The sequence below is a fragment of the Cyprinus carpio genome, chromosome A9 (assembly GCF_018340385.1).
Source record: "Cyprinus carpio isolate SPL01 chromosome A9, ASM1834038v1, whole genome shotgun sequence".
NCBI classification, from domain to species: domain Eukaryota; kingdom Metazoa; phylum Chordata; class Actinopteri; order Cypriniformes; family Cyprinidae; genus Cyprinus; species Cyprinus carpio.
The window spans coordinates 12,421,041-12,445,741 of NC_056580.1; the positions used below are offsets into that span (position 1 = coordinate 12,421,041).

The following is a 24,701-nucleotide window of genomic DNA, read 5'->3' on the forward strand; positions in this document are numbered from 1 at the left end:
TGTTTTGTCTGCCTTTTTGTTTTTGTGATTTCCTTTAGGACTTGAGACTAAAATGACTGATTGATTAAAGGACACAATGCAACAACCTGATTAACGAGGAGTCCAGTGAAGAATCTGAAAACAAGTTTATTTAGATATTTTATAATATCTTCATTACTAATCATTATGGTAATATGTTGTGATGTCTAAGCGAACAACACTAGTGCATAGTACATAAATTCACCAATATTTTCCTTTTCCAGTGATTGCATCTGCTAGTTTGCATCAGATCAGTGTAGGAAGCCCCGCCCGGGGTATGTGCGGTGCTGACGTGCACGGCTGCCTCACGTGACTCCTCTGGAATGTTAACAATGCAGTAAGTGTCCAACTTTGTACTGCATTCTAATTCTGCCGTGAGTGGCGAGAAAATGGAGGACAATCCCAGGATTTTCACTGTGTGCTTTTTATGAGAGGACATCGAAGGACGATCCTTGGGCAACAAAACACCAAACAGATAATCTACAACTTTACTGAAGTTTAAATCAGGATTAATGTACCACTTAAATCACATGGTGAGTCGCTCAAAATTTCATAATTTTTTTTAAACGCTGGGCATTGGTAGTTTTTAGGGATTTCTATATTCGATTACCGCTCGCAAGTCTTTTGGAGGTTGTATTTCTCATTTAAAGCGAACATTTAAATCTCAAACAAAGCGACATTTAAAGCGTGAACAGCGCATTGTCCCTGCGCTGGAATGCGGACTTGCTCCAGCGGATCTGCGCTCCTCTCGCTCCTGTCCCTCAAAGCGCTGGAGCCGCTAGGCCCCTGATACTTTATTACGCCTTAAAGCTACTTTGTGTCTATGAAAGCATTTTGAAGAGTTACGTTTTGTTAATCTGATGGGAATAATGTGAGATCGTGCACGTAAAAACTTTTTGGATGATTCGTATGACTTTATATCCTGATTTTACAGCAGGTAGAGAAGACATGTGACAAAACGAAATCTTTACCGAAACTCACCGTAACAAATATTTAGCGTTGACTAGTATTAACACCTGACTACATAGAGTTATCTTAAAATCTCGTGAAATGTCGTGTCGGCTGCGGCTAAAATAAAATACCATTACATGAACTTCAATTTTTTGTCTCACATCATAATAATACTCGCGCACACACACTTACACAAAAAAACAGATACGTTAGAGATGCCAGAATTATGTACTATAACGGGACGATTACATTACACATTGACTGTTTTGAAACCGAATAATTCACTCCAGCCACAAAATTATTTTTTTTTTTTCTCGTAAGATGCGCGATGACATGTGGTGGGATCTGTCTTCACACTTACATTTGTTGTTTTCGTCTGCTTTGTGTTGTCAAAATATTTAGTTTGTGTTGATAAAATTATGAAATTAAGCAACAATAGTGACGGCCACAGAGGGGCCAAATTAATATCATGTCAGTATAATTCTGTGGTGTTCAAATGTGGATTCAAGACTTCATTCTTTCTTCTTGGTGACAATCGCAAAACTCATGAATAGGAAAGCATACAATAAAAGTATTTTTGTATTGATGGTTACTGTGGATCTTTAAGTGATATGCTCTCTGATTTTTTTGTTTATATTGCTTATATGTGAAACGTGAAAATGTAGATACTGTGCAAGAACAAAATGTTAATAACATGGTAAACTCCCATGATTTATTGATCAAGATTTAAAAATTAATTAGCTAGTTCCCATAACAAATCTTTTTTTTTTCTTTTTTCTTTTTTCAGAACAAGGGGAATTAAATAGACAATCAGATTTTATCTGGGCCCCTGTGACCCCACCTCTAGCCTTGCATATGAGTAATAATTAAGCAAAAGTATTAACTTGTAATGATCTGACAAATATCATTCTCTATTTAGAAATAAAGTAAAAAAAAAAAATCAATCACTCATCCATTTCATGTTGTGCTGATGGAGTTAATGGTAGCTGAAGTTTTATATCACACCTTTCAGTGTCTTGAAATTAAAGAAAAGATTTCTAAAATGGCCTATATAGTGTTTAACTTTAACTTTGCAGGAGAGCTGAGTCTATGAATGTTTATGCTGGTTGCATGTGGCTTATTGCAGCAGTACATCGTAGTCAGTAATATAATATGTGGTCAGATGTACAATACAAAAGATGCAGCATCATTACTAGCTTGTGTATTGAATAAGAATCTATTAAACTTTTACTTTTCTCATGGATTTTCTCTGAAGTGTACTTGGATTAGTATGGAGCGGAGGTACAGTGTGTTGCTGTTGTTACTTGAGGAATGGAAGGCATGGAAAGTATTGTGTTGGAAACCTTGACAGTAGTGGTAATTATACTATATTTGTTCTAGACTGAGCAATGCATTTGCAGTATTGAGCACCAGCATTCCAGAAATATGTTTGTTCTGAAAGTCCTTTCTTCTTTGTGTTCGAATCCCCCTTTTACCAGAGGAAAAGAAATCAAAATTTAATGCTGTGAAACATTTGGTATTTGAAGACCCCGCCAATATAATGATGAGAGGCATTTTTACTACTGTTTTGAATTTGAGGTATTTCCTATAGAAACAGGAAGTTTGAATGGGGTACATCGAAGGGCTTGCTTTTAGTTCAAATTACAGTCATGAACCATGGTCAGTAGTTTTTAAGGGTTTCTCCAGAACAGAACACTCTACATTTTCATTTTCAACATTTTGGGGTCTGTAAGATTATTATTTTATTTATTTATTTATTTTATTGAAAGAAGTCTCTTATGCTCACCAAAAGACAGTAAAACAACAATATTGTGAGAAATGATTACAGCTTCAAAAACCAGTTTTCTATATTTTAAAATATTTAAAAATGTAATCTATTCCTGTGAAGCAAAGCTGAATTTTCATTACTCATTACTCTTCAGTGTCATTACACCAGTCCTCAGTGTTACATGATTCTTCAAAAATCACCTTAATATGCTGATTTGGTGCTCAGGAAACATTTCTTCTTCTTATCATGTTAAAATAAAAAACAGTTGGGCTACTTAATATTTGTGGAAACCATGAAAATAAGTATATATTTTCTTCTCAGGATTCTTTGATAGTTTAAAAGAACAGCATGCATTTCAAATAGAGTATAAATGTCTTTACTGCCACGATTGTTATGCCTTACAGTCAATTTAATGCATCGCTGCTGAAATTTGTGTAAGTTTTGGTGTTGTTTGTGTTGTGTAGAAGTTTGATTTTGCATCTACAATAAGGGTTTGCCTTATGACCATAAGTTGCTGCGTTAAGAATATGCTACTATTCCTCTGACTGCATATTCTGCTTCAAGAAGTAACAGCACAGTTATATGAAGTTGATGTGTATGTGTTTAGTGATAAACCTGCTGACAGAGGTGCTAATGTCCGATCAGACTCAGACTGTCAGGCATTTGACAGAGTATTGATGCAGGGTCTTGACGTGCCTGGACCGCACCCTGACCCTTCTGTCTGACACTGTCTCCACAGGCAAAGATGCATACCAGACTGGGATGGAACAAGTACACAGACGTAACCCCTGACATGTCTTGGGAGGACGGGGAGTGTGAGCCCTGAAAGGGGTGCTGGGATGTGAGTAGGCCAGCATCCAGCATGAGCCAGAGCCAAAGAGGCAGCAGCAACAAAGACGAGCAACAACAGGAATCCTAATCTTCCCTTGCATCTTTCCCGCTGCAGCCTGTTATCTATTCAGGTCAGACTGAGTCTGGGTGTGTACAGTGCTGTGTCTTATTGTACGATTGCACTGCCGTTGGGATTTCTTGTGAGTGAGTAACTGACTGAATCTTTCTCTTTTCCAAGTGTGAAGAATTTGTGTGTAAGAGTACAGGCCACATTCACTCATGAGACCTAAGACCTTCCCTGCCGCCCCATATGTGGGCAACACGCGCCAGCGCCTGCAGGAGATCAAGGAGGGACTGAAACAACCTGCGAAGCTGGTGAGCCAGGCGCTTCACGGAGGGAGCACCCGTGGGGAGGGGGGCAGAGGTGGGGACTCTAAGGGCAAAGACCAGGCTGGTAGGCAACAACAACTCCGGCAGCCTCAGAAGTTCAACAACTACCAAAATGCCCTGCGAGAGATCCGCAAGTCTCTGTTGCCTTTTGCCAATGAATCAGGCCCAGGATCCAGCTCAGGACATCCTGGTGAAGTCAACAGACAGATGCTGCAGGATCTCGTCAATGCTGGTTGTGATCAGGTAAGGAATGCTTCTGTTGGATATGCATGAATGTATATGGATTTCAGATAATAATGTAAATGGTAAAAATAATGATGTAAGATATTATAACATAATTTTAAATAACATGTATTATATTTATTTATATAGCCTGTATGTGTGTGTATATTTATTTGTGGTTGGCGAGATTAAAAAAAAGTATCTTGTGCTCACCTAGGCTGCATTTATTTGATCAAAAATACAATAAAAACAGTAATATTGTGAAAAATGTACATGATTTATAGTTTGTACATGATTTCTATATTTTTAAAAACAATTTACACATTTATTCCTGTGAGGTAAAGCTGAATAATTTTCAGCAGTCAATACTACTACAATACTATGTTCTGCTTAATATCTTTGTGGAAACATGACCTTTTTTTTGGGGGGGGGGGGATTATTTCATGAATAGATACATTAAAAGAACAAAATTTTGATCAATTTAATGTCCTTGCTAAAAAAAACTTAATCTTTTAGATAGATAGATAGTTAGATAGATAATTAAGTAATAAATAATTATGTGAGTTGTGTGTAACTGATCAGGGGTTAATAAAAAAAATGTATATATTCATAATTGAATAAACTTGTATTCAGAAAAGTTTCTGCAGATATAGAGTTTTGAACATTGCTCAGCAGACATCCAGTGCAGTGCATATCCAGTCTTTGCCAAGTCTGAAATCATTACATAATATTGAATGTAATGTTGAAATGGCAGTTTTCACAATTATTTATTTATTTTTTTTCCTTGAAGAGGTTTTTACCCCAAAGGAAGTGGCAGAAGCCAAGTCAGCTCTTCCTGACCTTTAACACTCAAAATACAGACATTTATACAGAATTGTTTCAATTCTGTTTTTGTTAATATCTGTGTTAGTTGATAATGGTCCAGTTAATATATAACTACTATGCTAGAACATACTACTACTACTAAGCGGGAACTAAAATTAACATGAAAACTAAAAACAAAAACTAATTCAAAATATATATAAATACTATAACAGTAAATAAATAATATTAAAGTAACACTGCCTGCCACTGAAGAAAGAAAGTCATACGGGTTTGAAACAACATTAGGGGGAGTAAATGATGACAAAAATTTTTTTTATTTATTTTTTATTTGTGTCAAACATGCAGGAGACCAAAGGTCCTACAGTTTAAAACAGAATATATTGAGTCTGCTTTGTTTCAGGCTCTCTAATACAGACCCCTTGTCAGATCATTAATAAATATGTGTAGGGGCTTTGTAATGTTTTGCTACTAATGTTCAGATACAGCTCTGAGAGCAGCCCTGTGATTGCATTAGGCATGTGAAGAATGCTGTGCTCAAGCCCATGCACAACACCACCGAGAAATCCACCATGGCCCAGTGGAATTACGAGGCCTAGCTGAAGGGAGCCGTGCTGCCTTTATGACATGGCTAAATAGAGACTGGAATGGGGCTTTTTTAGGTCTCTGGAAGCTGAAACATGCTATCAGGGGGAGTATAGTCAGATAATCAGACTTGATTTGGATCACGTTGTCTGGATACATTCTTGACGGTTTTTATCTTTTGCTGTCGGTCCTGATGCTGGCTGATTATGATTTGTATGAATGATAATTTTATGTACTAGTATGAGTTTATGCACAGTGGTAAATCTCCCAAAACAAAAATGTATTATATTAACAATTCATTAATGTTATTATTAGAATAGCATTTTTGGTTACAACCCTCCATTTGAGGACAGCTACTTTATTTTTGCCCTCAAGGGGGAAAAAATTTAAAGAAGACATTTGGTTTCTCACAGGACTGAGAGCATAACATTTCACTGGCATATGTGAATTACACAATCGTAGGTTGATTTGTCTTTGCCCTGCATTCATGGGACAGCATGTACAACATTAGTACACACAAAGTAAGTGTTCACTTCATCTGTAGATGGGTGGTAAAGTTTCCCCAGCAGAAATACAGTAAGCAGGAATGGCACAGACGCTATGTCCCTTTTTCTGGTCTTTATGTGTGGGTTAAAGGTTTTTATTTAGTTGTTACAAAAACATGAAATTTGTGTTTTGTGGCTCAGTCTGTCTGACTTCATGCCTCTCCCATTTTTAGATTTAGCATGGCCAAAAGTTCATTGGAGTTGTTCCTCTGACGTACACCACATGCACCTAGACCTCCCATAAGATCTGGGCATACATTTCTGCATGTTTTTATTATTAGTAATATAGTCATTATTGTGAAATGACTCAGTTGTGGTGTCTGACTTGGTATTTTTAGTTCTCCTTCGTCTTCTGACTGGGGCCTGTGTTCCTCCCTGACCCTCCGTACATTCCAGGAAGGTAAATTTCCTGAGCTGTGTTAGTTTGGTCGCTATAGTTGGATTTGAACACACAAATTACACAGCAATGTAAAAGCTGCCTGAATGCATCATGCTTGTGTACTTGCAGAATATACATGATATGATAAATGTGTAGTGTAGTGTTGGCATCTCGTGTTTGCACATGATCTAAATGTTTGTATTAGCCTTCTTGCGCAACCCAATATGTCCAGGATCTCAAACCTCAACTGGTCAGTGCTGTGCAGCATAGCATTTTTATGTTAAAGTCAACCTAAAACACTATTTGACTTGTGTTATGTGAAGTTTCTGAGAGGAACAGAAGATTAAACAAGAACTAATGTAGGACAGGGCTTGATTTTTCTAAATGTGATTTGATTTTTCACTAAATGTGGGCAACATGTATCAGTGGTTGGTGGGAAGGGGCTGAAAAGTAAAAGGGATTTGAGGATGGCATCCAAAAAGAAAAGAAAGTTATTGTATATAAGATTACAAAGCCTTTTTTCTAAATGATAAACTTTACATATTATACACCACTAGAACATTCAGACTGAGACCAGGAACAATGTGCATTAAGAAAGTAAATGGAGCCAATTTTGACTTAATATTGACTGTTAGTTTTTTTGAAGTTGTATTTATGGAGATACTGCACCTGGATCATAGGAAGCAATACTGAAGGACAGATACATTTATGCATTTGGCACAAGCTTTTTAAGCTTCTGCAATGTGCAGAAGTTTAGGGTCCTAATCCTGAAAAATGTATCATGATTTCTACAAAAATATTTAGCAGTTTTTGCGTATTTGAATAATTTAATCCAATCCAGTGATCCAATAAATGCAACCTAAGTGAGCATTTCAAAAACAAAAAAATCTTACCTACCCCTTTTGAGTGGTAGTGTATTTTATCAGTTCCTGTATAGCCAAGGATTTGAACCCATGACCTTGGCTTTGTTAGTGCTATGCTTGGCTGTTTTAAATGCTTTTTGTGCTATTTTACTACATTATTGATGATGTTCCACCTCTCCATCCACTGATGGTGATGCCCATCCTGTCCTGTATCTCAGAGTCCTCCATATGGCTTTCATTACCATGTTTAATGGTGGAATGTGTTTGAGAATTTAGGTCAAAGTGGAAACTCTTAAAAATGAATAGGGATATTGTTATGTCACTTATATATATTATTCAAGAAGAATATATATTGTTTACTTTATAAAGTATAAGTTTTGGGTTAAAAAAAAAGAGAAAGAAATGTTAGTGTTTTTGTGTGGGTGCTTACCGACGCCACAGCCAGAAATTGAATGTCTAGTGTAGCATTGAGGCTTGTGGACATGACAAGGGTGTAAATACAAACAAGATATTTTGGGACCAACCAAATGACCGCTTAAGGCACATTGGAACAGAATGATCTCAAAAATAAAGAGAGGAGAAGGAGGGACAATTTAAAAACAAGATTGAAGCATAGATTTCCACATAGCTGGAATTCTTGCTTCCTGGCTAGTGGAATGTCCTGAACATCTGTCGCCATGACAGTGGAGGTCAGGGCTGAAACTCTGACCAGGGGCCAAACCAGACCCAGTCCGTCCCGAAACCAAATTCAAGTCCATGTTGGATTGTTGTGTGTGTGTGTGTGTGTGTGTGTTTTAAAGAGGGACAGAGAGAGTGGCGCCTTTAAATCACCAAGGGGGACGAGAAGGCACACACCCTTGGAGCGGACTGTGATGGAATGCAACAAAAAGCCATGCCACTCCTGAGAGCAGCGATCACAGACAAACAGCGTGTATTTGGAATATTTCCTGTGTATTTTGTACAGTACCGACTGTGTAAATAAGCATTTAGACAACTTAGATGGCAATACACAGAGTAATCAAAACTACTCGGGGAATGTGTTGAATGCGTGTGGATGTGGCACTGCATACTGAGTGTGTCCACGGTTGTTTACGCCCATTGATTTTTTACTCTATTTTTTTCTCTGTCAGCTCCATCTAACCAAATCTCTGAAATAGTCTTTATAAATCTAACGTCGTCATAGTTTCATAATATTTATCTACTTGCTGTTCTTTGAATGCATAGAGGACATAAACCGAAGTATGTGCTGAATTAGGCACTTTTTTTGTCGTTTTCCATGGCATGCTTGGTGCAGTATAATGTTTGACCACCAGAGGCAGTGAAACACAGCTTGCTGTAGTGCTGTAGAATTTGGTTTGGGGAGAATGTCTTGTGAATGAGGTCATATGCCATTCAAGGGGATTTCTTCATATAGGTGTGGGTCAGCTCACAGAAGACTGTACATGTCGGGGTGGTTTTATTTTGGATTGCCGCCGTCACAAAATGTGACTAAGGAAACTATAGGTCTCTACAGATAAACAGAGTTGTTGCATGGTGGGTAAACGTGTAAAGATTTAAGTTGAGAAGAATTTAAAAAGTCATTCTCTAAATAAATAATTAGAATTTTTGTAACCTGTTCCATTCATTTTGAGTTTAATGTAATTATAAAAATTAAGACAAATAAAGAAGTTTAAAAATGTAAATTAATGTGACAAGTATTATTATCAAATCTGTGAATTTCAAGGGTCTGCCAGTGCGACGTGTGGTCGAATGTGCAAAGGTCTGGTCATAGTGCACTTGTGGGCTGGCACTGGAAAGAGCTTGTGCTAACTTGCAGAGGAAGCAGCTGCAGGGAATGTTATTTTAACAATTATAGTGTGTGTATGTATGGGTTGATTTATATTTACATGCATGTTCATGTGTACATGAGTGTTTATCTAAATAACTGAGTTGAATGAAGGTCATTTTCCATAACCAATACAAATTCCAAAACTGTACAATACCAACAATTTTTATGAAAACATTTGTCAAGATACGTACATTCCTTTTACTCAAGAATGTAAACTAAATGAAACTAGAGCATTGCCTATTACACGGAGTATGACTTTGCCTGAAAGTAAAAGATAATATATATATATATATATATATATATATATATATATATATATATATATATATATATATATATATATATATATAATATATATATATATACAGTCATAGGCAAAAATATGGGCACCCTTGGTAAATATGATCAAACGAGGCTGTGAAAATTAATCTGCATTGATAATCCTTTTGATCTGTTATTTGAAAAATCTAACCTTTCATTGGATAATAAGAATTTAAAATGGGGGAAATATCATTAGGAAATAAATGTTTTCCTCTAATACACATTGACCACAATTAACGGCACCCTTTTATTGAATTCTTTTTTAAACCTCCATTTGCCAGTTTAACAGCTCTAAATTTTATCTTATAATGCCTGATAAGGTTAGAGAACACCTGACAAGAGATCAGAGACCATTCCTTCATTCAGAATCACTTTAGATTCCCTGTTGGTGGTGCTGCTCTTCAGTTCACCACACTCATTTCCTATAGGGTGCAGGTCAGGGAACTGGAATGGCCATAGCAGAAGTTTGGTTTTGTGCTCAGTGACCCATTTTTGTGTTGTTTTTGAGGTTTGTGTTTGGATTATTGTACGGTTGGATGATCCAAACATGGTCCATTATAAGATTTCACACAGAGTCAGTCACTTTTTGATTTGTTTTTCTGTTGGTATTTGATAGAATCCATGATGCCATGTATCTAAACAAGATGTCCAGGACCTCCAGCAGAAATATAGGTCCACAACATCAAAAACACAGCAGTATATTTCATTGTACACATGGGGTACTTTTTATCCCTGTTTTCACCAAACCCATCTTGAGTGTTTGCTGCTAAAAAAGCAAATTTTTTAGTTTCATCTGACCATAGAAGCCAGTCCCATTTGAAGTTCCAGTCCTGTCTGAATATGCTGGAGTTTTGTTTTTGGATGAGCTAGGAGAATTTTTCTTGAAACCCTCCTAAACAACATGTATGTGTAGGTTCTGTTTGACTTTTTTTTAAAGATTTTCTGACCCCAAGACTCAACTATTTTCTGCAATTCTCCAGCTGTGTTCCTTGGAGAGTCTTTAGCCACTCAAACTGACCTCTTCACCATGCATTAGGACGATATAGACACACGTCCTCTTCCAGGCAGTTTTGTAACATTTTCTGTTGATTGGAAATTCTTAATTATTGCCCTGATGGTGAAAATGGGAATTATCACATGCTCTAGCTCTTTTCTTAAAGCCAGTTCACTAATTTGTAAAGCTCAATTATCTTTTGCTGCACATCAGAAATATATTCTTTGGTTTTTATCATTGTGATGGATGATTAAGGGCATTTGGGCTTTGTTTTCCCTTCTATTTATATTTCTGTGAAACAGGAAACCTTGGATGTATAATTTCATGTTCATAATCACCCTGGAGTATATTCCCATTCAATTGTGAGATATTTTATTCATAAGAATTTGTAGGGGTGCCAATAATTGTGTCTAACATGTATTTGAGAAAAACATTTATTTCATAATGATGTTTCCCCCCATTTTAAATTCTTATTATCCAGTGAAAGGTTAGATTTTCGTGAATTTTTCAAATAAAAGATCAAAAGGATTAACAATGCAGATTAATTTTCACAGCCTCCTTTGATCATATTTACCAAGGGTGCCCATATTTTTGCCCATGTATGTATGTATGTATGTATGTATGTGTGTATATATATATATATATATATATATATATATATATATATATATATATATATATATATATATATATATATATATATATATATATATGTAGATAGATAGAGAGAGAATTTCAACTCTAATACAGTCTCTCCAGTTATAAATTCCTCTACAAGTAGCAGATTTTAAAGAAGAAAATCTGACTTTGCTGTTTGTCCTACATCTGAAGTGGGGATATTTGTAGGAATTTAGTGGCCGTCCTGGCTTCAGCAATGTTGCTTTGCTTCACATAGTGATTTAATTCAAATTGATCTCTGTGGTTATATCAAAGTGCCATGCCTACAGGTAATTGTAATCTCGTCTTGGTATTGAATCTCATGCATCTATTTAAAAACCTTAATTGAGTGTAGAAGTTGTGCCTCATTTGTGCATAGTGATAGGAAAAGCATTGTGAAAACCAAAAAATGCATGCATTGGTTGTGCTCTGATGGTTCTTTGCTTGAATTTCTGAAACAGGAAATGGCAGTCCGTGCCCTAAAACAGACTGGCAGCCGTAACATTGAGGCAGCATTGGAATACATTAGCAAAATGGGCTACCTGGACCCTCACAACGAACAGATTGTACGTGTCATCAAACAGACTTCCCCAGGTATGTTCACACTTTAGAAACTTATTACTATATTCATTTTATGAATGATGCACTGCCTTTAAAATCAAAATAACCGTTTTTTAATTCCTTACAGGAAAAACTGGCATGCCAAATTTAATGGACCACAGGGCGGCAATGGAGGGCACTGGGGATGGTGCAATGCCATCTTATCACCAAATGGGAGCACCACTGTATGAAGGAGCTGGTTATGGGGCTGAGGGTGAGATGCCTCGTGCATACATGGGTGGACCACCTGTCATGAACTACATGCCACCACCTACCAGCACTTCACAGGGTCCTACCATGGGAAACCCAATGAGTCATCCCGCAAGTATGGGTGCCTACTCCACAAGCATGGCTCCCCAAAATAACCCTGGGAACCCTTTGTACACCCCTGGTCCAGCCCAGCAAAAAGGATACCCTGGTGGGATAGACCAGGCCATGATGGGCTACAGTGTGCCTGGACCACCCATGCAAATCCAGCCTCAGCCCTCGGGAGGTCCTGGCACTCATTATGACTACAGGCCTCATATGATAGAAGCCTCCAGCTACGGGATAAAACGAAGTGCTTCTTTCCAGAATAAGATGACCCCACTAACATCTGAAAACTATGTTAATATGCCAGGCAAAGGAGCAATGGGCCAAAACGCTGGTGGCTACCCTCCTAACTTATATCTTCCACCACATTCGCACCCACACCAAGCCAGTCCCACCTCACACCAGGTTCACATGATGCAGCGCTCCCCTGGTGTTGCCCCTGGCGCTATGGGCGGTGAGTTTTCTGATGTTCCTCAAGGCCTGCTCACTCCTTCCAGGGCCAGTCTGAACCTCGACCTCTATGAGCATCACTGGCCAGGAGCCCAAGGTCCTGAGGGGACCCCTCCAGCCAGGCAGCCACAGGGGCCCTTTCGAGGGGAGGTACGTGTCCCCAGTAGGACCAATTCTTTTAACAACCACCAGAAGGTGACTGTGAGGCAGGCACTGCCTCCTGCAGCTAGTGTTGCTAGCAAGCAGGATGTATCTTTGGGTCCACCTAACACAATAACTGCAGTGACCTCTCCACCAATCCAGCCACCTGTAAAGAGTATACGGGTCATGAGGCCTGAGCCTAAGACAGCAGTGGGACCATGCCATCCAGGCTGGCTGAGTGCCCAAGCCCAGGAAGCACCAGAATCTCACGGATACATGCCAGATGAGAATTTTACCCTGGAGCCCAATCAAGAACACCGTTGTCCACCTCCACCCTACCCCAAAACACTGCTCCTGCCTGGATCTGGACCTGGAACTGAGCCTGCATCCCTGGAGACTGGAGCCATGGGTGGATTTCAAGATGCCAATGCTACAAGTAGAACTGTCCAGAGTGCCTCAGTAGGAAAGCAAGAGGAACCTGTCTCCAAAGACAAAGTGAAGACAGGCAAAGGAGAGAAGGCAGTGAAGGATAAGAAGCAGATTCAGACCTCACCTGTGCCTGTGCGTAAGAATGCCCGTGATGAAGAGAAGCGGGAGTCACGCATTAAGAGTTATTCTCCCTTCGCCTTTAAGTTCTACATGGAGCAGCATGTGGAGAATCTGATGAAGACCTATCAGCAGAAACTCAACCGCAGGATGCAGCTGGAGCAAGAGATGTCTAAGGTAACCAGTGCTAGAACTCCATTAACCAAAAAATACACGTGACGTGACATACAGTACAGCCAAGTATGGTGACCCATACTCAGAATTTGTGCTCTGAATTTAACCCATCCAAAGTGCACACACACACACACACACACACCGTGAACACACACCCGGAGCAGTGGACAGCCATTTATGCTGCAGCGCCCGGGCAGCAGTTGGCGGTTCGGTGTCTTGCTCAAGGGCACCTCAGTTGAGGTATTGCCGGCCCGAGACTCGAACCCACAACCTTAGGGTTAGGAGTCAAACTCTCTAACCATTAGGCCATGACTTCCCCAAAACTTCCCACTGTTTGATGATTTGCATTTCAGACAATTGTTGTGTAAATTATTGTTTTTATTAAGTATTCAATATCAAGTCTAAACGTTATTGCATTATTATTAAATCAAGCCACCCTCTTCTGTCTCTTCCACTCCTTAAGCTGGCCTTTCAGAGGCAGAGCAGGAACAGATGAGAAAGATGCTTTACCAGAAGGAATCCAATTACAACCGACTACGACGTGCCAAGATGGACAAATCAATGTTTGTCAAAATCAAGACACTCGGCATTGGGGCCTTTGGTGAGGTGTGTCTTACACGAAAAGTGGACACGGGGGCTCTGTATGCCATGAAGACTCTACGAAAGAAAGATGTTCTGAACCGAAACCAAGTAGCCCATGTGAAAGCAGAACGAGACATCTTGGCAGAGGCTGACAATGAGTGGGTAGTCAGGTTGTACTACTCATTTCAGGACAGAGACAGCCTGTACTTTGTCATGGATTACATTCCTGGAGGAGATATGATGAGCTTGCTGATCCGTATGGGGGTTTTTCCGGAGCCCTTAGCCAGGTTCTATGTGGCAGAACTAACGCTGGCCATAGAAAGTGTGCATAAGATGGGCTTCATCCACAGAGATATTAAGCCGGACAACATCCTCATTGACCTGGATGGACACATCAAACTGACTGATTTTGGTCTGTGTACTGGGTTCCGTTGGACTCACAACTCAAAGTATTACCAAAAAGGTAAAAGACCTGAAGAAAAGGTGTTACTCGTAGCTTCAAACTGTTTGAAGTGTTTATCAAATCAAACTAATTGGTTGTCTTTACCTTTTCTCTCTGTCCTGCTTGAAGGGAACCATATCCGGCAAGATAGTATGGAGCCGAGTGACTTTTGGGATGATGTGTCTAACTGCCGTTGCGGTGATCGGCTGATGACTTTGGAACAGCGGGCAACTCGACAACACCAGCGTTGCCTGGCACACTCTCTGGTGGGCACTCCTAATTACATCGCCCCTGAGGTGCTTCTGCGCAAAGGTGAGACCTTGCACAAACCAAACCTTGAAGTACAAGGTATTCACTAGGAAGTGCCAGTGTTCATATATCTCTTCTCCTGTTAAAGGATTAGTTATTTTCTAAATTATATTTTCCTCATAATTTTCTCACCCCTATGTCATCCAAGATGTTCATGTCTTTCTTTCTTTAGTTGAAAATAAATTAAGGTTTTTTGAGGAAAACATTCCAGGGTTTTTCGCTACATAATGGACTTCAGTGGGGTTCACTGGGTGGAAGGTCCAAATTGCAGCTTCAGAGGGCTCTACATGATCCAAGACAAGGACAAAAGGTGTTATCTAGTGAAATGATCAGTCATTTTCAAAAAAAAAAATACAATTTATATACTTTTTAACATTAAACGCTTGTCTTGTCTAGCTCTGTGCATTCCGGTTCATGGCGGTTAGGGTATGTTGAAAAAACTCCCATCTCATTTTCTCCTCACAACTAAATCTTCCTACATCGCTGTTTTACCATTTTTTGTAAAGGGCGTTTGACCTTCACTTTGTTAACACTAGGTCGGGACTGATGTAGCGACTGATGCAGCGATGTAGGACGATTTTGAAGTTGGAGGAAAAAATGAGATGGGAGTTTTTCGACCTACCCTAACTGTTTCGAACGGAACTGCACAGAGTACGCATGCGCATTGCAGAGCTACAAAAGACGAGCGTTTGAGATTAAAAAGTATATAAGTTTTATTCTTTTTTTAGATAAGGGCTGATCGTTTCGCTAGATAAGACCCTTCTTCCTCGGCTGGGATCGTGTCGAACGCTTTGAAGCTACACTGAAACTTCCACCCAGTGATCCCCACTGAAGTCCTCAATGTTTTCCTCAAAAACCTTAATTTCTTTTCGACTGAAGAAAGAAAGACATGAAAATCTAGAATTAAACTAATCCTATAAAATTATGAAAAAATTTCAATATATAATGATTATAAAACTTTAAGGGTAAAACTTTTTGATCTGCAGGATACACACAGCTGTGTGACTGGTGGAGTGTTGGAGTAATCCTGTTTGAGATGCTGGTTGGCCAGCCACCCTTTCTTGCTCCAACCCCAACGGAGACACAGCTTAAGGTAAGAGCTCTGTATGCATTTTCTTAGTTTTTTTTTCTTATAGGGTTAATGTAAACTAGTGTGTCCAATCCTGCTCCTGAAAGGCAAATGTCCTGCAAAGTTTAGTTCTAACCTGCCCTAACACACTTGGCTGAAAATTTCTAGTAATCCTTAAGACCATGATTAGCTGGTTTATGGGTTTAATTAGGGTTGGAGCTTTACTTCAGGCCCTCCAGGAGAAGGAGTGGACACCTCTGATGTAAACAAACAAGACGTATTGTCTTTGGTGGAGTTATAACTGTTTGGGTTTTATAGAATTGTAACAATAGGGAAGAGGCACTGCAATAACGTAGATGTCACCTCCACAGGTTCCTTTGCTTATATAGTTGGAGTAGACAGGTTTTCTTTGGATATATGGAATTGAGGAAATAGGAATAATGTTGTTGTCATTACCTCCACAGGTGATAAACTGGGAGAATACTCTGCAGGTGCCTCCACAAGTAAAACTGAGCCCAGAGGCAGTTGATATCATTGGTCAACTCTGCTGCTCAGCTGAAGAGCGTCTAGGAGGCAACGGGGCTGGAGAGATAAAGGCTCACCCATTCTTTGCTGAGATGGATTTCTCCAGCAATCTTCGCACACAACCTGCTCCATACAGACCGAAGATTGCTCACCCCATGGATACATCCAACTTTGACCCTGTGGAAGAGGAGGGGGGTCCAGGGGCCTGGAGTGACAGTGGAGACAGCACCCGCACTTGGGACACCCTCTGTTCTCCTCATGGCAAACACCCTGAGCATGCCTTCTACGAGTTCACCTTCCGAAGGTTTTTTGACGATAACGGCTGCCCATTCCGTTATCCCAAGCCCTCCGAGGCAACGCACAACCTGCCCAGCAGTAGAGCGGCTGATACCCTGAAGCCTGAGCTGGAGGAGGAAGAGATTCATGAGGAGGAAGAGCAAGGGGAAGGGTGTGAGCCGGTTTATGTGTGAGAATGTTGGATCAGATGTTCATGCTGCTCTACCTTTACCCATAGATGACCTTGCCAGTTAACACGCTGCATCTCCTACACTTCCTTTTAACCCTACCTTTTCTTCAGGGTGTTTTTGTACAGGTTAAATGCATGGAAGAACATCAGAATTGGAGTGCAGAAAGTTCCATGTGAAATGTGTTTATTCCTCCAAAAGCATTATGCTGCATCCTTGCCTGTTAAAAAATGACTGAAGCTCTGTCCTGGGACCAAGGAAATACACAAGATACGCAGCTTAGTTAATGGGGACGTTGGTGTGACTGATAAACTTGGCTACTCTGCTATGAGAGCAAAAAAACAGATGTGTGTAGCTGTTGCTCTGTGGTTTGTCAGTCAAACCACTCTACTCTTATGGTTAGTGTGGTCTGTTTCAACTGTGCCCCATTCCTTTATTCCACTGGGGGAAAGATCCCAGTCTTACATCATATTTTTGAACACTTCCTTCACCTCTCTCAGCCTGGTGATACTAACATAGCCATTCCAAACACCGGAGGCCATGGTGAGGGATCAGAAGAGAGCTGGGCTTGGGATGGTGGCTCAATGGTCAGGTTGCAATTAGGAGATGTGCAAAGGGCAGAGAGAAACATCCTCCATAGTACAATTCAACATAAAATTTAAATGCATATAGATACAACATGCTGCCAGTCACAACTGGAGGTTTGCATTTTTTACATTTTTATAAAACCAAACTGACTTTTATAGTAAAATTCAGAAACATGCTCTTAAAGCTGTATTTTCTGAAGTATGGAAGCCAGATTTGCAGATTTCCTATTATACCATCCCAGTCATTTTCACTTAATTTGTCTAAAACAGGGGTGTCAAACTCAATTCTTGGAGGGCCAGAGCCCTGTAGAGTTTTGTTTCAACCCTGCTCCAACACACATACCACATAGTTTTCAAATAAGCCTGAAGGACTTGATTAGTTGGATCAGGTGTGTTTAATTAGGGTTGAATCTAAGGCTGCGTTTACACTTGGCATTAACATGTGATCACCATGATCTGATCAAGCAGATCGGATCATCAGTCAATTAGAACACGGCGCATTCATACTTGGCAACATCAACTGACTTCTCCATCAGGATAACCGATCGGATCTGTCTTTCCCACGCAATATTTAAATAAGTCTAAACAAAACTTAATTGTTCAAACTCAACCTTAAAAACCATTTTCATTTTTGAAAACCATTTTCAGTCGCGGGCCAATTTACAAATCAAAGATAAGTGTAGGAGTCTCATTAGTCTCCACACAGGTGTTCTCCGTCTTTTTTTCTGACAGTTCGCGAGAAAGGGGGCGGCGTTCTGCATGACGTCCGCCTGCGAATGCAGACACGATGGCTGGATTGCGTTTACATTACACTAAGATCTGATCACAATGCGTCCTCGACTACCTCTGGAACATGAAACACTAAAATCATAACACACAGACCAGAAGTGTGTTTACACTTGTCCTTTCAATATGTATGTGGACAATCCGGATACAGTTCGCATGTTAATGGCAAGTGTAAACGCAGCCTAAACTTCTAAACATAAAAATATCTTTAAACATAAAAATGTTTTAGAAGATTTTGTGGCACCACCAAGTGGTTCAAAGTGACACTGTTAACAGTCATGTGGATTCTTTTAAAGACTATATCTTCATTATGAACTGACAGTATTAGTTCACTTCATGCAAAGTCTGTCTAAAAGATCATGCGGTATTTTGCAGTTAATACACTAATCATAGCCTTTTTGTAAATATTATACAGTTGTCTTTCATATTGTTTCATGCCTTATTAGGTCAAACGGTGCTCTCAGACATGACACAATATTGAGACAAAATGTTTTACGTACAGCCAGCACTTCAAGGACATGGGAACTTAAAACTCCCATTATTGTTAAAGGTTTTAAATAAACATCTTTTAAATGTTAAACAACCCATTACTTGAGAGGTAAATTCTGAGGTCATACATAATGTGTGGTAATAAAGAATGTCACAAAAAATATGGAAATTAAAAAGACCTAAACTGCGTTTATTTGCTTGCCAGTAATATGCATGGTAACATTCATTCATTCAAACAAAATACCACACAAAACATTGCAATATTGACATTTTAATTTTGCGTAAGTGTGTTTGTTTAGTTGCTGAAGTATTGTTTTATTCAACTGATAACAAATATTTATCTTACCTGGCTTGATTTCTTTTGTTTAAAGGCTTATTAAACCTGTTCCCAATAGTTGCGTTACATTCATCTGCTGCTTTAAGTGTATCTGAGCATCACAAATTGTTTTTAGAGGTGTGCTGCAGACTAAAACAGGCCACCCAGAACAAATCTGCAACATTATGGTTATTAACTGAAGTTTAACTGAACAAAATTACAAGAGCAGGGTCTCCAGCTATTTCCTTTTCTTGTTATGAAGAAGACTTTATATGCTTTTCATTGTATAACTCTGTCTGCTTTATCCTCTTCCTGTTTCCCAGAATATCTTAATTGCATTTAGTTTCATAAGAAGATCTTAAAAGTCAGACGGGTGGTTTTTGTTGTGTGTGTGTGTGTGTGTGTGTTCATTTTCATCCAGATCCACTGGAAATGATCTTGTCTGTCACCATCAGTGAACTTTGAAACCGATGTATTAGAACAAGTGCAAAAATGTTTCGTCACCGAGGCTGCTACACCTTTTTAAAGTGATCACATAGCACAGTATTATAACAAGACAGTCTATGACTGAAATGTAAGGAATACTCTGAGGCAGAAAGCTTTAAGAAATGGTGAAAAAGTGGCAAAAGGAAAGACAAATGTATCTGATGGTATGGCTATGTGCAATACAGAAAATACATTATATAGTTTTCTAAATACATCAAATAGCCTTTATAACTTTAAAACTGAATTATGCTATCTAAAAGTTTATATTGATTTTATATATTTTCAGTGTAGTTACCTGACCCAGTGCTGCTTATTGTTATTAATATCACACTATAAAGTATCATTATCATCATACTTTCATTTATACTTTCTCTTTTCGTATAAAGTGTGGTTTTGATTGTCAGTGTGATTGATCTTGTGTAAAACCAACTGTGTGCCTTCTAATGAATGTGTGGGTGTGTGTACCATGTGCTGATCAGTATTTCAGGAAAAGATGGAAAGGGCCTTCACTTCTTGCTCTCAGGCCGGTCCTGAGTGGAAGAGAGAGGGTGTTTTTGGTGGGATAGCTTGAGAAAGACAAAAAACAAGAATGAATGATTGTCATTGAGACTCTGAGGAAGATGTATATGGATGTCATAGCAGGATGAATATGGAAACACATTATATGCATTTGATCAGTGATGAGGGTCGTTTTGAATTTCTGCAATAAGTCCATTTAATATTGTCTTTCTGAGATCTAATCATTTGTAGTGATAATGTGTCACTGCACAATATGTTCTCTTTATGAATTATCATCTCAAGCTGACTGACAATCATGTGATTTACGTGCTTGCAGTCAATATTGTCAAACAACCTGTACAACCGCTGACTGGAAGAGCTTTAAAAGAACAGTCGATGATGATCAATTTATATTTGTTTTATATATTGTATCAGTACAATCACTCCTAAAAGTAAAGTGAACCCTTAACAAATAATGCAAATGTGTATACCAACTTAAATTGGTATCATGCCTTTGGTCCAATCAAACAATTTGAGTGTGAAAGCAAGTCTGGCAGATGTTTTGTTACCCCATATTTGTGAAGAATGGACCACTCAGTGAAAAAGCATGTGCTTTCTATGAATCTCTCACAGAGTCAGGTTTAGGTGTTGAATGTAATGTGTGTGTTGTGCTTAGGATGGATTCTGTGTTTTACTTTTGAAAATGTTGACTGACAATCTTTGACTGTATTTAGAACTGTGTGATGATGGGACTTTTTCTGTAATGTATGTTTTTGTATTTTAATGGATGAATGGGTTGGGACTTTTTGACATTTGTAATCTTAACTGTATTAAATAATACTGTTACTATTGAACATATATTTATACAGATATACATATTTTTTGTATCCTTTTATTCTTATTTTTCTCTTTTCTGAGCTAACTTTTGAACCCCCTTGTCTACAGTATTACAGACAGTATGCATTTGGATTTATATCTCATTTTTACATGTATGTATGAATTGAGAATGTTTAAGAAATGCTTTCGCTGTCCTCGTGTAAATGTATATGTCTAAATTAAATTAAACAAATCATCCTCTTGTTTTGAGTATTGTTGAATGAGTGATGGTGGTGGTGGTGTGTGTGTGTGTGTGTGTCTGGGCCACATAGATATGTTTAGCTGATGTAACACATCAGAGCATGAATGTCTTTATTTATTTGTCATTTATTCTTACCAATAACTTTATAGTATTCTTACCAGTTACTTTATGTATTTGAAGGCAGTCAAAATACAGTCTTGAATATACTCCGAATGAACATTTTTACGTAGCTGATGTAAAGTCATATGTCCAAAGCTTTTTAAATTCTAGTTTGCCCACCTCGAAGATGAGGTCTATGTCAAAATACAGATGCTTGTGCATATAACAATTGAAATTGTCTATTATTAATGTATTAAGATTGGGATAACTAGTTATTTGCGAGAAAGCAATGATTACAAGTATGTGAATATGTCTGTGGTCACAACTGTGATTAGTATGAAAACAGATACCCTTTTTTTAAATAATAAAACTGCATGCTTAAAGGTATTGTTACATTCAAGTGCAAATAAATGATGCCTTATCATTCCCCATCATTCCCCACAACTGCCTAATACAGTGTGTGTGTGTGTGTGTGTGTGTGTGTGTGTGTGTGTGTGTGTGTGTGTGTTAAATAAACTGGTTATTGAGTTAGATCAGTTTCATACATAAGGCTACTATTAAGATAAACACTAGCAGAAATTGACAGTGCTGTCTAAAAGTTCAACTGTTTCCATATCAAATGCAATCCTTGAAATGAAACAAACACATATGAATTTATTCAAAAACTAAAAGTGAGATTTCACTTTACAACTTAATGAGCAAAAGTTATTTTATTTCATGCATTACATAACCTAAGGGGGCATCAGAGCTGTCTGTCAAAAAGTGCCTCTGAACTCGCTGGCCCGAAATGCAGCTTAATCCCACAATGCAGTGCATGGCGCGTCACTGAAGAACGACCATGATGGCGGCGGTCGGTGCACCAGAAGTGATTTCACAGCTGGAAAGCGCTGCCAAAGTTTTAATGGTGAGCATTTCGCCGCCGTTTTCACATCTCTGTCAGTGTGCTGTTAGCTCTGTGTGGGGGGTTCACTCTGTGGGGGTCTCGCGGCTCGTCGTTTAGCGGGGAAAGTCTCGATAAACGCGGAGCGGTGCGTGGCGCAGTGCTCGACTCACTCCATCCCGCGAAAGCCCAGCGCAGCCACCATCACCCTGCTCATCATCTTCCTCACCTGCACCCAATAGCACCGCTCCGGTGACACAGTCAGTGTTCATAATGATCGCTGTGAGCTCAGGTGTTGTGTCTCAGAGGCCTAGTTTGATCCTCCAGCCTTGTGAAAGCGCTCAGTGTGAGCTGAAGTGTGTCTGCTGGAGTTTCTCCATCAGCTGCTGGAGTTAACTTACACACGCTGTTGATTCAGCCGCATGTCTGCTCAACCACATGTTTAGCTAGACTTAAGCAGACCGAAGACCCGAGCAAAAAGAGACACTTTTAGCTTCTTATATATCTCATGATAAAAAACAAATCCTTCGTTTTCTGCTGTTGTAAGAGTTGACAGTGGACTAGCTAAAAGTTAAGAGCAGGACATGTGCAGTTAGATGATGGCTCGTGCCATTCGCTAGTATTGTCTCCAAACCTGCCTACCTGTCTAGACAGCATTTCTGGGCATCATATGGAAAGAATAATATGAATTGAATGGTGCATGTAAAGTTACTGCAATGGTATAATCTCATGGCATTTTTCATAAGTTTTTTCCACTTGTAGCTTAAAGAGTTAAAATGTCCTTCTTGATTTTCAACTCTGTGTTTTTATTTGGTGAATCAGCTTGCCTCTAATAGTCTGTGAAGCTTTTAGTCCAGTGTTTTAAATATCAATTTTGCAAATAAAAACATTTAGTGGTAGCGCAGGTATTGTTTTAGCTGATTTTATTGGTATTTTAATAGCGGGTACTAGTGTTTATAGAGAAGGGTGGCTAATTTAATGTAAGTATATAGCATATAATATAAGTATATATTAAATAGGAAATGCATTATAAATTGACAAGGCTGTGGGTGAATTTTGATAATGATACAAGGAACAACTTTCACTTGTGTTAGGCTAATTGAGTGCGGAGAGTTAGCAGCCAATAGCAATGATCTAAAACTGTAGTCTTCCTAAAAAGTTAATATTGTTAATACTAGAGGTCTCTGTAGGCTATAAAACATTTACACTACAATATTTACACTAGGTCGGTGAGATTGCTTAAATGTATTTGAAAGAAGTCTTTTATGCCCTCCAAGTCTGCATTTATTTGATCATAAAGTAAACAGTAATATTGTTAAAATATTATTACAATTTAAAATAACTGTTTCTGTTTTAATATATGTCACAATGTAATTTATTCCTGTGATGCAAAGCTGAATTTTCAGCATCATTTCTTCAGTCTTCAATGTTACATGAGCTTTCAGAAACTGATGTCAATGCAGTCGTGCTTAGGCAGACTAATCACTAAAGGTTGCTAGTTAGTAGACGTATCATTACAGTGTAATATCACTACAGTCTTGGTATAGTATCGATAGACGGATGAATTGATTTCAGTCTGCTAGTAAGTGAGCATTTATTATTGAGACCAGATTCAAGATGTCTAGAATGCATTTTTAGGCATGTATGGAAAAAGTGACATTCATATCAACATGTTATTTGCAAAACATCAAATAAAAAATATTTCTCCATATTCATCACCAGGTACTTTTGGTGCATATATTCTTTAAGGGTTAAATCAATAGTTCTTCCTGATCATACTGAACATCATTGTGTAATTGATTGACCTTGTGTTGATATCACTGGGTGACGTTAAATAATATAAAGCACACATGTGCCTGTAAGAGCTTTTAGGGAGCACTGTGCTGTTGTCTTTTGTCTACCAGGGGTCAAACCACCTTTAAAAAAGTACCTTCAGTATCTGTGTGAAGCTGAATGTGTTAAAACAAAAAAATAAAAGAATAATATAAAAAAAACTAAAACAAAACATACCCGTTGTTTTTGGACCAGTCGGTCACAGCATCATCACAGGCATATATCTGACCATGTCTTTTGCATCAGCTTGGTTAAAAGTGAATGTCATATTGATAAACTTAAAGAAATGTGTATATTAGCTTGTTACAGCCTTAATGCTTTGTACAATTGGGTAATATACAGTTAATATCTCATTTCAACCTGCGTCACTACTGCTCTCTGTGAAGCTCGGACATGCATGCATTCAGCCTGGTCTTTCTGTTAAAGCTTTGATATCCACAGGAGGCACATCGGTTGGTGACCAATCGTTGGGTTATTGTCATAGAATAAAACTGCCTTTGTTGTTATTTGAAATAAATATTAAATGAAACCAACTGAAATAACTTAAACTAAAATTAAATTAAAATAACAATTGAAAATACAAAAATAAAAGCTAATTCAAAATATGAATAAAAAATATATATAAGTATAGTATATACAGTAGTCAACATTTGAAGTGGATCAAAAAATGTCTTCAAAGTTGTCCTAAGGGAAGAACGGGTATTAGTTTGGTTTTAGGACAACATTAACAAAATTTACTTCAAAACTACATTATTTACAAAGTTTTTTTTACAAATAAAATAATTGATATTCATGTTGAGGTTTCCATGGCATCTAAGAACCTTTTTTTCACTATAAAGAACCTTTTTGGGAATGGAAATG

The 24,701-nt window shown here is 38.5% G+C and overlaps 2 protein-coding genes across 3 annotated transcripts in view; both read left to right on the top strand.

Moving 5' to 3' along the window:
• The first annotated feature begins 332 nt into the window (after nucleotides 1–332).
• LOC109096341 (serine/threonine-protein kinase LATS2-like) lies at nucleotides 333–17,447 on the top strand. 2 transcript variants are annotated; one of them, XM_042763506.1, is made up of 9 exons: nucleotides 333–551; nucleotides 3,477–3,715; nucleotides 3,807–4,201; nucleotides 11,636–11,768; nucleotides 11,863–13,400; nucleotides 13,860–14,442; nucleotides 14,551–14,733; nucleotides 15,717–15,823; nucleotides 16,264–17,447. In XM_042763506.1, exons 3-9 carry the CDS (start codon nucleotides 3,848–3,850, stop codon nucleotides 16,792–16,794), a joined length of 3,429 nt encoding a protein of 1,142 aa, XP_042619440.1. In that variant the 5' UTR covers nucleotides 333–551; nucleotides 3,477–3,715; nucleotides 3,807–3,847; the 3' UTR covers nucleotides 16,795–17,447. The 2 variants fall into 2 exon arrangements, with proteins under 2 accessions (XP_042619440.1, XP_042619439.1); XM_042763505.1 differs by having other exon boundaries at nucleotides 3,477–3,699.
• Nucleotides 17,448–21,874: 4,427 nt separating this feature from the next.
• The window catches only part of LOC109064375 (exportin-4), a 32,636-nt gene continuing 29,809 nt past the window's right edge, over nucleotides 21,875–24,701 (top strand). The window contains exon 1 of the mRNA XM_042763507.1: nucleotides 21,875–22,031. Coding sequence (XP_042619441.1) covers nucleotides 21,966–22,031 — 66 coding nt within the window. The 5' untranslated portion in view covers nucleotides 21,875–21,965. The remainder of the gene's footprint in view (nucleotides 22,032–24,701) is intronic.

Coding starts and splice junctions, on each gene's coding strand:
- LOC109096341 (XM_042763506.1), top strand. CDS start 3,848: ATGAGACCTAAGACCTTCCCTGCCGCCCCATATGTGGGCAACACGCGC. Junction 13,401..13,859: donor TGGAGCAAGAGATGTCTAAG/GTAACCAGTGCT, acceptor TCCACTCCTTAA/GCTGGCCTTTCAGAGGCAGA. Junction 14,443..14,550: donor CTCAAAGTATTACCAAAAAG/GTAAAAGACCTG, acceptor TCCTGCTTGAAG/GGAACCATATCCGGCAAGAT.